The 15,374-nt window shown below is 37.6% G+C and overlaps 1 protein-coding gene across 6 annotated transcripts in view; it reads right to left on the bottom strand.

The window, feature by feature from the left end:
- Positions 1-409: 409 nt before the first annotated feature.
- The window catches only part of PHLDB2 (pleckstrin homology like domain family B member 2), a 65,279-nt gene continuing 50,314 nt past the window's right edge, over positions 410-15,374 (bottom strand). For all 6 annotated transcript variants that reach the window (XM_015624689.1, XM_015624706.1, XM_015624699.1 and 3 more), the window contains 6 exons: positions 10,654-10,861; positions 8,790-8,880; positions 8,224-8,370; positions 5,612-5,831; positions 3,042-3,127; positions 410-2,358 (listed from right to left, as the gene is read on the bottom strand). In XM_015624689.1, the coding sequence (XP_015480175.1) occupies positions 2,218-2,358; positions 3,042-3,127; positions 5,612-5,831; positions 8,224-8,370; positions 8,790-8,880; positions 10,654-10,861 (893 nt within the window). In that variant the 3' untranslated portion in view covers positions 410-2,217. The remainder of the gene's footprint in view (positions 2,359-3,041; positions 3,128-5,611; positions 5,832-8,223; positions 8,371-8,789; positions 8,881-10,653; positions 10,862-15,374) is intronic.

Below are 15,374 nucleotides of genomic sequence, written 5' to 3'. Positions count from 1 at the left end.
TCAGAAAACCACACTGGTTTTCATTTCCACAGTGAGTTAATACTCTGATTCAGGTCATGTCTAAGTCAAATATTGGGAAAACTTCAAAAATCCTTAAACTCAAGCAAATTCTGATTTGCAGTTAAACCAAAAAAATTGTCAATATCCAAAGCTGGTGATAAATTTTTCAAACAGATTCATAAAAAATGGAAAAGGTATTATGTACATGCAGAAAACAGACTACACTCCTAATTTCATTGCCCTCCGAAATTATTTTCCATAGTTCTTCCATAGTTCTTTTATAGGAAAATATATAGAATAGTTCAATTAAATGTTACTGAGAAATACAGTATTGTTTGCACAACTGTATACAACTATTTAAAAGCAGAAATGTCTCAGGAAAATGCAGCAAGAAAATATTTGAAACAAGTGCATTTTTAAAAATGTTTATTGAAATGCCTTCATTGCAGCATGCAGGATACAAAAATCATTATTAGAAAACCTTTATAAGTATACATAGGAATAAAATCAAGATACATCAGGGAAAAAATAATAACTGTATAAACAAAAGCAATTTATTTGAAAGTGTTTTAAATTATAGGTTACAGGCTGTGATCTGCACAGATGATAACAGTTACCTTGCAACAACAGTCTTTTCTTTTATAATTCAAGTCAAAACTGATGTTTGTCATGCTAGAACAACCACATCACCTGTGTATACCACAAACCTGTTCATTACAGTTACAGAGTTTAAAAAGTGTAACAAAAATATTCTGCCAGCATACTTCTATTCTGTTTTCAGTTTATTTCTCCAGCCAAAAGCCATTAACTTTTCATCAAGGAAAGAAAAAAGGCTAATGTGCTTTCTTCTAGTACACAAACCACAGAGCATGTAAGTTTCAATTATTGAAATAGAACCTCTTTAAAGTCATGACACTTTCTTGAAGTTCATTTCAATTAATTGATTTATAGTTTTGCAATATTACTCAAGGACTTGGAGGTGATTTTAAAATGGGAGACCGCTGCACCCTCAGTATTTTTGCTGTTTTAGGAATCTCAATCCCTACTACTTCAAACTTTCAGGGTTTTTTATTCATACACTGCTTAGTATAAACTCTTAGAACTCACCTCTCTCATTTTATTCTATTTAACAGCATTATTCTGTGCAGATAGACATTAAACAACAAAACAACTCTCTGGGACTGAAAGCTTGGCTCCACAGAATTCAGATAGGTAGAGATTTTGGTGCTGGCTTCAAGGCAGGCAATGTTTAAGAGATTTCAACAGAGCATTCACTTGGCACAGAGTATGTGGGACCTTACTGCATAAAAGAAAATTGCTGTAGGGTCCAGAATCAGCTTATTCTGTTTAACAGGGAAGATTAAAAAAAAAAAAACCTCTTTATGAGGAAGCTAATACATGTGTTTCCATCTTGTGTTCCACCTGTTTCTCATCCTTGTGGACAAAAATGCATCTTTATAAAGCTATCCTTTTTTTTGTTGTTGTTGAGCTCCATAGATGCAAACTTTAAACATACAGTTGTTTCCAAGAAGTGTTTGAACATACAGAATATAACAATTTAATTACATTAAAAGTCATTAAGAGTTTTGGCACTGTCCCCTTACAGAAAGTTAGGTACAAGTAACAATATGAAAAAGTAAGGGAATCATGTAACTCTTTGGCTCTGTTGTAACACTTATCTACTAAGGCTAGAATCGTGTGTACCTTAGGGCTGCTTCTTTGTTTCTATTTTTATAAAATATTTGACTAAAAGTTTTAAAAAGTCACCTAATCATCTATAAATGTCAAATGTTGCATATTAAAATATATGCTTATTACACCTTTTTGTTTCATTTTTGCATACCAATGAGAACACACACATTTGTAAACTGTTCAGTAAAAATTTATGAAGACATTCTCGTAATGAGAATTTGTGTAAGAGAATTTGTAGAAACTTATCATTCAATCAAGATGCTGTAATTAAAATTGCCTGATTATCCATTTTGGAGCACTATGATTCTCTCAACAGCTTTAGCTCGTTCATTCCTATAAAGATCAACTACAACAGTTAACAACCCCCCCTTTTCAATGCATTTGTAACCCCCTCTCAACCTGAGGTTTTGGGTGCACATCATAAGGAGGACATTTCTGGGACATTGGCTGGCTTTTCAGCTGTCACTAGCTATGGCTAACTTCACTAGGTACGTTATTGCAGGATGCCCTATTGCTCCCTGTTTATTATAACATGAAGTGGGTGTACCCTTCTGCACCTGTAACAATCACATCCATCCATATCCTCATGGCTTCTGGAGAAGGAGCAACCATGTAGTAGATGCGGTCATGGGTCTTAACACTGAAGGTCAGCAACGGGTTGGGACTCTGGAATAAAACACAAAGAAGGCATCAAAAGAGTGAAATCAAAGCTATTTATTAGTACCAGAAGTGGAATTGCTTACAGGGAGTTTTATGAATAGGGTTAAGAAGAAATGCTGTACCACTGCATCTTATATTGCAGCAGAGATGCAATTTAAAGTGTTTGTAGCTGCTATAAACACCTTTTACAGCATTTTCCCAGTAGACTATTATACAGCACTACAGGACTCCAAGCTGTTGTTTCATGCCCAAATAACTAACTCCCCCACTCCGTCCAGTGGCTTTCACAATTTGTTCACAGCTCACCTGAATTACAGATGAGAGACGGGGTTCCATGAGCTGCTGGCACAGTTAACTCCCCCCCAGGACAGAGGCATGCAGCCAACCCTTGACTTGTCCAAGCCACTGATTTCAATGGTCTTGTCCCTGGACTAAAGAACTCCTGGTAGCAAATCCCACGTTGCAGATACACACTTACCTCTGTTTCCATCAGTATATAAAAAAAAACCCAAAACAGATGCTAATCACTGTTTAGCCTCCTCTTCCTTTTCCTCCACTCCAGCATTTTTTTTTTAGTATTTCTTTTTTTTCCCCCCAATAACGTTAGCTCTCCCTTTAACTTTACAGCAGCTACTCAGCTTTGAGTACTCTATATGATATACGGTTAAAACAGCAGTAACAAAGTTTACCTTATATGCATTCTTTAGATGATCATAATAGACTTCTTCAATAGCTTGAAAATATATTACACCTTTTAATTTAGTTTCATGTTTGTCTAAAATGGAAAAGAGAGAATGACTTCAGAACCGAAATGAATAGTAAAAAGCAACAGCTTAATTTGCATTTCCATATATGTTCAGCTGATAAGCAACTGACTTAACAGTTCTGCTTCTGAAATCCCATGGAAACCTTCAACCTTTCTTACTAGTTTGTTGGATTTGTTGAGAGATGCATTTTTGACTTTAATATGTCTTGTTTTTCACCTAGCTTCCAAGGTTAAAAGCTTTTGTAATTTCCTCATCTATTTGCAAATCACTCCCTTCACTGAAGTGTCTAAATGTTATGGAGGGTATTAGCCCACAGAAGGACAGATGTCTCTCAGATATATCCACTCTTCCAATTCCATGAAAATCAACCTGAATTGACACAGTTTGCAGGCTAAGACCTTCAGTTTGCCTTCAGGGGAAACTGTAATGATAATCAAATTTTCAATACAATCTGACAGCAAAATCTTTACATTAGAACATAGTTTGTGCATGTACTTTTTCAAAAATAAAGGCTTCTTCACATGTGAACTTAAGAGTCACTCTAATTTTTCACAAGAAAAAGGAGGAGGATAGGGCAGCATACACCCTCCACTTTCCTGCAGTGAAAAAGGTCCCCAGCTGCGTGTGGACACTGAAAAGCAAACTTCCTTTCATTCTCAGCACTTCTGTATTAGGGGAATGTAATGCTTTCTGCCACCAAGTCATAGAATCATCTCAACACTGAACAATGATGACATCTTTATCAGTCCCATGAGGGATTCTGCTGTCATTTAAACACTTGGGGAACTCAGTTTACATCCTATGTGTAGCTGCAGGCAATTCTGAAAGCTTCATAATATGGCAAAAGGATGCAGCTTTGGGACTCTGTCTGCCAGCCCCAGAGAAGCAGTACTGAAACACTGAGGTGCAGGTTTATGAGGTTACAGCACGCTGTAGTTACACTGAGATAAACACAGAACTATATAAAGCTGTCTGTGCACTGTAAGTAAGCAAGGGATCCACTCTCTTTTCAAGGCCCATCTGGGGGGAATACCAGACTATTTCAGGTACCCACAAGCTCCCACTGAGAGAGTCTTGGTAGAGTTCCCTGAATTCTCAGATCACAAAGTGCAGATGCTGCAGTCACCACATGAAGCTGTCAGACTTCAGGGTAAGTTCCTGGTTCAGTGCAGTGGCAGAACTAAAGCATTATCTCAGTACATTCACTTAAGAGATCAATTACTCTGCATTAACAGCACCAATATTTATTTTGGAAATCTACTACGTATTTAAAGATCTAGATGAATCCTTACTCATACAAGCAGCAGCATTTTAGTGCAACTGGTACAGACTTCTCATAAAACTCTGCTTGTTGGCTGAAGTCTTTGAGACATTAGCAAAAGTTTTCTTTGGTAATTGAGATTATATTATGGCAACAGTACTGCACTCAAAAGTGAAACCATTAAATGTTAACATAACTACTAAAAAAAGTCAAAAAAAGATCAGTACCCCATGGGAACACTTACTGTCTTACTGCCTGTGTTACAGGCCTTCCTAACCAATAAACCAGATGTTAAGAACAAAACAAAAAATATTTGCCACATTCTTCATTGTATTACTGCAAACTGTTCAGTGGGTATGTAATAAACAAATGTAACGAATTCAATTTTGAGTTACTTATGAGTTGCTGGAAAGCAGTTTTGTTAATAAAGTAAGTGAAACTCTTTGGGTGGTTTTTGTACTCGGTGTTTTCTTCTGCATCTTAGCAATGACCATCCTACACATGCCTCTTTCTGGCCTCTCTGAACAATAAATATTCAGAGCACTTTGTTACTTTTATGACTTCCTCAGAACTGAAACTTCAGTCAAACTACATGCATATTTGCACAGCATTTGGAGAAGTAAGTATGTTCTTAAATTCCCCATTTCTGGGTTTACTCTAAGATAACAAAGTAACATAATGTTTATAATGGCTCCATATACGGTGTAACACAACTTTGTGTATAGAAACACCTTTAGAGTATTGCCTATTCTTCTTCTGAAACTCCTTACACTTTCAAAATACGGCAAACTCAATAAAGTCTACCCCTGTATGTTTAACTTCCTGAAAACCTTTTTTTCACATTAAGCACAGGACTGTGGAAGAATTCACTTCAGTTTTCATGGTAAGTATAATGAATTATATTCTTGTTTGAAAGGTAAAAGAAATCATTCAGTCACTGAAGGAAGCATATAATATTTTAAAATAAAGTATGTGGAACCATTATTCTGTGTACTTGTAATCTGATCTTCTTCCATTTTTTCTTCTTGCCCATCTGCATCTCCTCCTTTGCTTTGTTTTTTATGCTCAATTCTGCCTTACCTGGCATGAGGATTGAATGCTATAGGAAAGGCTTCACATATCCTCTAAGTGAATGAATGAAATGGAAACCTTGGTTTTATCTCCTTAGTTGTTCATAACTCAGCTGAGTTTGATAAGAAAATAGAATCCTTGCAGCAATCCTGTAACCTACCTGCATAATAAGTAAAAGTTCTCTTGTTTCTGTCAAAAACAAACCACCGTTTCTTCCATGTTTTAATTTTTCCTCCCATTTTAATCAGAAAGCCTCTGCAGGTCTTCTCAGTGAGAGAAATGTGGTAACAGGTCTCTATGTTGTGCCCAGCGGTTTCAATGTGACTGCGTAGGTCGAAGTCTTCCTTTCTAACGGGCAAATAGCGAGTCAAGGGACGGGCCTACAGGAGAGAAAAGAAAATCAAATGATTTTTTGAGAGAAGCTTTATCATCTCCTACCCTTTCTGCTGTAAGGATATAACTGAAAGCTGCTCATAGAGTCTAAGAATAAATGTAAAAAAAACAAAGAGCTTTTACTGCAGCTGTAATTTTCTGGAAAAGAAAAATTCTTTAAACTTCTAACTTTACAGTGTTGGATAACTCTGTAAAAGCCAGATAGAGCATAGAAGTTTCTTGAAATCAACAGCTGATAAACTGGTAAAACAGAGGCCACAGCACAGAAAGGCTGTCTTAGAATTAAGACAGCAATTAAATGTAAGGGTGTGTTGCTGCCTTAGATGAAGTCCAAGAACTTCATATGTAGGGTGTTAAGCAAACCCTTTATTTCTCTGGATCAAGTACTCACTGCACACGTCACTCTTTAATTGTAATTCTGCTGCAACAGGTATTTTCATGCAGAGTATAATATATAAATTACAAGAACATGCTATTGCAGGAAACATTAATAATGGGAATGAACTGTAATCCCCAGTTAGTTAGGGATTGTGGTGAACAAAACAGAATTATTTTCTGCAGAACAAATTAACTGTGATTATTAGTTCACAGTACGGTACGGAGAGCTGAAGTGCATCCCTCTGCAAGAGACAGCAAAGCAGTGCAGAAGACAGTGCCTCATTCTTGATTGCAGTTCAAGACTCTGCACCAAGCTTGGATAGTGTCAGCTGGGAGAACAAGCAGGAGGAAATGGTGATTTGGAGCCTCTGCCAGCTGAGGGAATATTCCTGCTTTTTGTGCCTGGAGGATCTATGCACAATCACCACCCCCTCATTTTAAACAGAGAAGACAAGTCTCCCAGAGAAAGCTCCTGCTGCAGCTGAGGCAGAGAGAGGTTACTTTGGAACAGAAGCTGATTTTAGATGCTTTCAAGGATCTGTGAAGGGAGCATCTCCCTGTCTCTCTCCTCATGGACTCCAGAGAAGTCAGTGACCTGGAGAAACTAATCTGCCCCTGCTCCATTCCTCAAGTTATCCTGTTAAATCCCACTGTGAGTCTCAAATCAAAGGGACTTTCCCTCATTGCATTCTTAAGAGCGTCTTGGTGCAATAGGAGCTATGTTGCTCACAAGAACTCTTAGCTCCCTTCTAAAATTATACAGTCCTGTATGATATGAGCTGGCACCAGTTCTGGCAAGTGCAAAGGTGGAGTTCCTTTCTCTTGTTTACATTTCTGAGTGTCAAAACGTGCTGGGGAAAAAAATTGGTCTCACTGTACAAAGGAAAGCAAAAAGAAAAAAAAAATCAGTCATTTTTGACAGATATGTTTTTGTCTTTCTGCCAATTCAGACTTCTTCTCTCTGCCAAGTCTGACAATTAGCAGTAACTGACAGGACATTCTATTACAACACATACATGCTCTAATTTGGGATAAAGATAACAGTGCTGCATTGTTTAGGCCGTACTTGAGTTGTCAACAAAATTTCTTAGGAAAAAAGCAGTCTAGCAAGTAAAATTTAGCATTCCTGATTATATTTTATATAAAAACAAATGAATGAATATATTTAACTAGAAACAGCTAGTTAAACATGAGCAAAGGTAGCACAGATAAAACCAAAAAGATATCCCAATATCATATGGAATCTTCTGCACTCAAATACATCTGTTAAGATGGGGACATTGTCTTGCTCTGGGGTATACTAGCAATGACTGCCTAGTCTATTTGCTGTACCTTACAGATATTATTGGTTTTGGAGGAATAAACAAATAGACAAAACCCTAAGCCTAAAGAGCACTCAAGGTACCTCTAAGCCCAAAGAAGAAGCAAAAATATGTGGGAGGTAACACTTTCTAAATTAAGTAATCTTTCTCAAGTTGTACAGTCCCATTAACTTTAGAAAAGATAGTATTTACTCTCTACTGTAGATGTGGAGCTGAAAAAGCCTTCCTTATTTGTCTTCTTCTTTTCAGTCAAATGTTTGGAAGTAATAATTCACATTTCAAGGTATTTTGTGTATTAAAAGAAAAAGCAAAACAAAAGGAAAAACCCACTAACTCCATACCAATGGTTTATAAAATTAACACACTCACTAATGTCTGTTTTCTGGCCAAAAAATTCTGCTCTGCCTATATTCAGTAACAAATTTTATAGGATTAATATTGATGCCTTAAATATAAAATGCTAACTAGATACCTATGCTGTTATCTAACTTTAAATGAGTATTTGGCTCCAAGAGCCCAAACGTACTTTTAGCAAAGCTACTGCACCTCAGAAATACCAAATCCAACTGTTCAGCTGAAAGCAGTTCTGTTTACCATTGGCAAAAATACACTTAGTCCTTTTCTGTATATGAAGGGGAAGTCTTGCATTTCAAAACCATTTCATGTCCCCATATCTGACCTGTGCTCTTTGTTTCTCACGTATTTTGACTTCTTTTTCAATTAATTTTTGTCTCTGGCTCGTTTCTTCCTCCAGTCTTTTCTCCAGTTGCTCTCTGCGGCGTTTTTCTTCTTCCAGAGCTCGTTTCTTAGCTTCCATCTCCCGTTCCTAAATACCACAGCATACATAGAACTTCAATTATAAGCAAAACTATAGTTGCCAATGTCACTACTAAGCTAGGGCTAAATACCTTTTTGTCCCTTAAGTAGGCAGAAACATCTATCCAGCACACTGGACTGAAATTTGGAGTAAGAATTGTGAATAGAAATGAAGGTTCTTCTTAAGCAACTCCCCCAGCAGGTGTGACACCAATGCTGACCAAGTTTCTGGGGATTTTGCCATCAACTTGTCCTTTGAGACAGCAGATATTGCATATGGGCTCAAGGTTGTACTGTCAGGTGAAGCCAAGGGGGAAGAGGTATTTTTTAAGTGTCTGTTAGGTGTAACAGGGTAGGTTTCTAAGTTGCATTAGGAGAATATTATCCAAACTTACATGCCTACTCTTAGTTACTCAAAATTACACTTACCCTAGTCTCAAGCAGCCGAGTTTTTTCAGCATGTGCTTGTTTGAGAAGTCTCTCCATCTCCTCTATTCTTGCAACATTTGAAGTGCTAGCACTGCAAAAAAAACCCATTATTTCTTATTTAAAATAATAGTTGGTATTTAAAGAAATATTTTGCAGTCCAACATAGTTTAAGAATGGAGTTGACAGTGCTCTGATCCAACTCAGTGCAATAGCCACTAACAAAAAAAGAGGTATGTTTGGTGAGCTGATGAATGACTACAGCAGTTCTGCTTCTTCTGTACTCTGAGCACCCAAAAATTTTAGGCATTTCTACAAAAAAGTATTTCTCTCGTCTTAAACATAGTAAAATATAACTTATACATTTTAAATTGGTCAGAACAAAGCACATTAATTGTTTTCCTTTGAAGTCTGATATGGTTAGAAAATATTCTCAAACACCATTAATTTTACTTAAGGGAAATTTTGTCAAGGAAGATTTACTGCCTATCTTAGAGATTTAATCAACAAAATTAGGTCACACTCTTCTTTCACCAAAGTTTGCCTTGTGAGAAACAGAAAGATCTGCTGTAAAGGTTTTCTGGGTTTTGTATTGATTTGGGCTATTTGTTTCTTTGTGTTGCTTCCTTTCGTTTTCCTTCTGGCATGCAAGAGTCAGAGGGAAGCAGAAGAGCAAAGAGTACCAGTGAAATTGAACAGCTGTTGGGGCTTCCCAGTCCTGGGCTGGAGACTGGACTTACAAGATGGTAAACTCAGACACAGACCGTCCTTCTTCCAAATGGTCAGAGCAGGAAGTCAGAGAGAAAGGTTTCATATCACTGGCACATTAGATCAATGCACAGAGTTAGTTACTAGCCTGTCTCCAGCTATCAGAAACTTGCTGACTATCCATTTAAAACAGAAATCCTTGAAACCCAAGTCCTAATGCATTTTCCTTTAAAAAATCCAATACCACACCAACCATTACAAAAAAGCCCAAGCAAACCAGCCAGGAGAATGACTGCCACTGGTATTTTCTCAAACTCTTAGTGCTGCAATAATAATGACTAAAAGGGGAAAGCCAGGGGCTTCCCTGCCACAGCAAACAGATGTGAAGTAAAACACTACATGCTAGCCAAAAAAGCTGTCCTTGTGTTCATTCTTGTAGTGCTGTGACAATGTTGTACTTTATTATCAGCCTCTACTTATGCTTGTGAAACTGCTGGGGTAGGACTGTGAGCAGGGATGAAAGCATTACCATAATGTCAGAAATAAAAGACAGACTGTCAGGAGAAAATTGTTTGCACACAATTTTGAGACTCATCTGGACTTTTAACACAGATCATGGAAATCTCTTTCATCTGAGAAATGGTGTCTGAGCTGACAGCCTCTGAAAGATGAGAAAAGCATGCCTTTCAGTGTCATCTCTTCATTTTTACTGACCCAGAAAAGGGAGAGGAAAGGGCAAGAAGACTTTTGGAGGTAGCCTAAGCATCTGTTAAGGAGCTGTTTCACCTTAAGCTTCTAGCTGGTTAACACTCTGGACCTGTAGAACAAGTGTACTTCATCAATGGTGCATGTCCTTGAGAAATTTCCTATCAGAGAAAATTCCTTCCCTGCAGTGATCAGGTGAGGAAGCACTGATTGCTCTGTAAACCTCAGCATTATCACTTAACTTTTCCATATTTTTATTTTCCATCTTTCAATAAACAGGTGAGATGTCGTTAAACCTGATTATGAGGAGCTAGACAAATGTGATGCCTGTCCAGTCATTTCACATTTTCTTAACCAATCAGCAGCATTCACACTGTCACAGTGTCAACATGTACACATTCTCTCTTTTCATTATCATCCTATGACCATTGCAGGATCAGAAGGGAAGATTTACCTGGAAATGTTATCTGGTGAGCATGCTGATATGCTTGTCTCCATACTGTCAGAGCTATCTAAGCTTAACGTGTCAAAGGCATGGTCCTTGTAACTCCGGTCTGGGTAATGGAAACTGTTCAAATACACATTGGATTCCGATGCTGTTCTGCTGTAGAATTCCGGAGACTTCTGCCTTTGGTTGTCACAGATGCGCTGATGGTTATACCCTATAAAGTACAGAGGAAACACTGATTCCACACGAAAATTATGTGACAGGAGCATAACTAGTTAGGAGCACAAGCATTTTGAACGTCACCTCAATCTGCACTGCACTGTGAACAAGGTACTACAATATTATGGTTAATTTTACAAGTTAATCATGCTGAACTAAAAGCTTTAAATACCTATTTTATCTATGATGGATTCAAATATATGTACATTAGTATAGCTGACTTTTCAATATATGTTCCTGCATGTGTATTATGAAAATCTAATTTGAAAAAATGAAATTCACATTTCAAAATATAAATTAGGGCTCATCTGGAAACTAATGCAGTTAAATTCAGGAATTTAGAAGAAATGACACTGACTAAATAAGACAAAAAAGAACAAAGTCCTGATATTCATTAGTCTTAGGTACTTGTCTGGTTGACTTTATTGACTATGGAAAATATTTTTTTTTTGTCTGTTTGGGGAACTTTGCCTTCTGGTAACTGCAACTGGACTCTTAGTTTCAGCTGAAATAATACAGGCTACTTGTTATGGAATCATAGTTACTAGCGTAGAAGTAATTTAGTGGAGTTTTGAAATTGCAGTTCACCTTAGAGGACTGAAGCAGATCCTTATAGCTCAATGATTCTGAAGAAAAATAAGTTTCATGCAAAGATTCTGTTATTTTTCCACAAAAACATTTTTTCTGGAAAGTCATCCTTCTTGAACACAGGAAACTTTGTCAATGTGTCCTTTGAAAATGTCTCTTCACAATTATTTTTATCTCATGTCTCCATTGCTCTTTGAAAGTAATGCAGACCTAGAGGTTGTTGAGCTTGCCTGATGAGGAGGAGTTGTCATTTTAACTGCTGAAGTATTTTACAGTGACCTTTTAAGGTTGTTCCATCTAAGATGCAATCACACTGCTCATCTTTCCCTTCAATGAATGCAAGATGTGAGACTTTCTCTCATAGTTGAGAGTTAGGTTTATAATAGTCTCTGCATATTTCTGACCCAAATTCTGAGCTGCTGGCAGAGTTGGAGATTAGGAAGGACTGATGAGACTACATGAAAACCTCACATTCTTACAGGAAGGCAGCCACTAACATTCGACATATTTAAGATAAACAGACACAGGAAAAATGCAGACAAATGTACAAATGCAGTAAGATTCAGATAATTTTTTTTACTAGACACCATTAAGACAGTGATGTTAAGAAAACATGCTTAAAGTGCAGTATTCTTCTGCCTTCTCATTCCCTATCTGTGTATACAAGGTTACTCTTTGGTGTTTTTTGCCACGCTAGAGCTGGGAGAGTCCCAGTTCAGAGAGCCAAAAACTGCAGTTATCTGAAAAGTGTGTCTTCAGCTGAATAATTAAAGCATGTCATTAAAGAAACTGTTCACTACAAGCATTTCCAAGGCAGTTTTCTCCTCACTTTCCTCTGTACCATACAAGGCTTTCTTGGAGACAGTTAAAGCTGGTTTCTAAGGAACTAATACGACTCACTTGCTATTTAAAAGAACACTAAAATTCAATCAAAGATTCAATTGCATCCATTAGTAAAAGAGACAAAAGGGACACAAATAGACCTCAGCAGTCATAAACAAGAGCATCACACAACACAGGTGTTACTGAGTCACATGTGTGGTTTGACTTTTCCCCCTTATTTTGGCAAATGCTTCTGTTATTGCAGATAAGCAATTACCTTTCATACTCGAACCTTTGGAATGACTAATTGCTCCTGTGAAATGGTTATCAATGATTCATTAGGGAAAGAAAGAAAAAATAAATTACTGAAAGAACTTTATTCAAATGCATGTTTTTCTTTGAGCCCTCTACAAATCCTTGCCCACTCAGAAATCTTAATTCCATATTTTATATTTCACTGAAAAATAAACCCATCTAAAAGGCACAGAGCAGCACAGCAGTGCTACAAATTCTCTACCCCTTAACATAAAGAACCCATTTTTAAGGAAAACATTTATCAGTCAAATTTATGCAATCATGCAAATATAACTAAACAATGGAAGAAATCAACATTTGTTAGGTTGCGAAATGAGATGTATTCACAGAAACAAAGCATAATTCAGTATTCTCCTTTTATCTTCATGCTGTAAGCAGCAGGCAGCTCAAAGTTAGGATCAGCTGCATACCAGCACCACGAGGCTTCACAACCAACCTGCCTCCACTACAGGCACATCTACAGGTTGGGCAGGCACAATCTGTTGTTTAAGGAATTTTTAACTGCTCAGGCACCTATTCACACAACATGCACTTAAAAAAATATTGGACTCCCTGTAAGATCCAGCACATAACTAAAATCTCCCACAAGCCAAGATTTGTATCAGTTAAGTCTAACCTGATACAAGAGCTAGAATGTTTGTTGTTGCATTGGTTTTACTACAGAGCTCCACTGCTTTGCAGCAAACCAGTAAACTTAACAATGTTAACAGCCACACCATTGAGAAAAATACTGAAAAAATACATAAAGCCATTCATCAAAGAAAAATATTCCAAAGGAGTTACTGCAGAATCACAAAATCCAGGTATACCACCACAAAATTATTGTGAGGGTAGAACTAAAGGTGAAAGCTGTTATTAAAAGTGGCACTGTCAAGTATGTAAAAAACACACTAGTATTTTATGAAAATGATCCCATTATATTTTTCTTTTCTTTTTCTTTTTTTTACTATTCTTTCTTCTTTCTCTTTTTTTCCCCCCCTTTTTAAAGACTGACATTAGCATGTCAAGATACATTTACTGTGTAGAAACATGCCAAAGTAGGAAGCCCAAGTCTGTCTACCTTGTCATTGTCACCCACAGAGCTGCAAAGATTTCTAAATTTTCTGCTCTACTTGTGTGGCTATGAGCAAAGAAGCAAAAAATTAGGCCTGTGCAAAGCAATAGGTCTGCAGATATTAGCATACATCAGAAGTTTTGTTGTGACAGGTTATTTGACAGCAGGAAAAAAAGAATTTTTGAAATTCTTTCATTATTTAACTATTATTTAAAAGTTTTTCAAGAGTCTAGGAACTACTTGACAGTGCTGATGCAACTGGTACTTTTGCAAAAACATCACATGAAAAATACAGCCAGGGAAGGGGATATTTTCATACCTTTTCTGTTTTTTCCTGAATTTGACAAGAAAGAGAGTGAAAAACAAACAAAAAAGGCAGACTGCTTTGAAAGGTTTCTAGACTGTTTGTACAAATATCCCTTTGCTTGCAGCATACCGGTTTTTTATGCAAAGCTTAGAAAGGACACAAATAAACACCTTGCTGGTTCCTAAGTTCTCTCTGCCAACATCTTTGTTCCCAGTGCTGTGTCTGGCCTTACACCGTAATTCCCAGATAACCATTCCTTCCTCCCTTCTGGAGTCCATCCTGAAGTCAGTGGGACTGCATTGGCCAACCCTCCCTCCTTGCTCCTGCCTGTCCTTGTGCAAGCTTCTGGCACCAGGCACTCCCTGGCAGCTCCAAGCATCCACCTGCACAGGGTGAGGCCTCCAGACCGTACCAATAGCGGCTTCTTCATTCTGTTTTTGCATATGGTTTGCATACAAAGGCTTGTCCACAGCAGGTGAATTTATACAGTCTTTTAAAATACCTCATGAATAGCTCCTAAGAAATACCTTTTTCCACTAAGGATTTATAACAAATATGTGTCCTCTTAAACATTTAAGTTGCCCTTAGCTCAGGCTATGATTACTGACAGTAACAGTTTTGCACAATAACAATTCTTGAACTCGTATGACTGACTGAACACGGTTTGGTAATCATGGAACAAAGACTATTTAGTACTTAAAAATCCATGAAAATATTTATTACTGCATCCAGCCTAAAATTTATTCATAGATATTGCTTGCTCTTGCATATGGAAAATGAGAATGAAATCCATGTTCAAACCCAAGAGGCTGTTCTTAATTTCCTGATCTGGCTTTTAACTTTCTTTGTCAGCTCAAACTTTTACAGTTACCTTCTTGGACTGAAGTAAGAAAAACTGGAGAAAGCATTATTAGAGAAAACTAATTTCAGACCATGACCAGTTTAGTGGTAACACTCAGATAATATTTTTAAACCAGCTGAGCTGCTACTGCTTCCAGCCAGCCTTGAATACACTGATTTTCAGATATACATGCACACACCAGAACATCTGGTCTAGAACTTTGCTCAAAGCTGTCGAGTCCAAAGGAGCACAGGAAGTTGCTAACACCCTGGAGCACATCATCCTCTCTGGATAGCAGTGTGTGGGTCACTGCTTGATAGCCATTGCTCCAGACTGAGCAGCAGAAGTGGCATTTACCACGTGAGACCCTGGCTCTCCACTGAACCCAGCTGCAGCGCACTGGGTGCAGCTCTATGCCCAAGGTTATCAGGAAGCCCACGTCGTTTGCAATAGATCACCTTGGCCACAGAAAACTGATGGAGTGAAAAACCTGTCAGGTGGGGAAAGAAACACAAGGAAGGCAAGCGCTGACTCACTGCACATGACAGGTAGACAGCACTTTTTATCTATTTATCACCTTT

Source organism: Parus major, chromosome 1, assembly GCF_001522545.3.
Source record: "Parus major isolate Abel chromosome 1, Parus_major1.1, whole genome shotgun sequence".
NCBI lineage: Eukaryota > Metazoa > Chordata > Aves > Passeriformes > Paridae > Parus > Parus major.
Note: the sequence above shows the minus strand (reverse complement) of the source record. Positions and strands in the feature narration are given on the sequence as shown.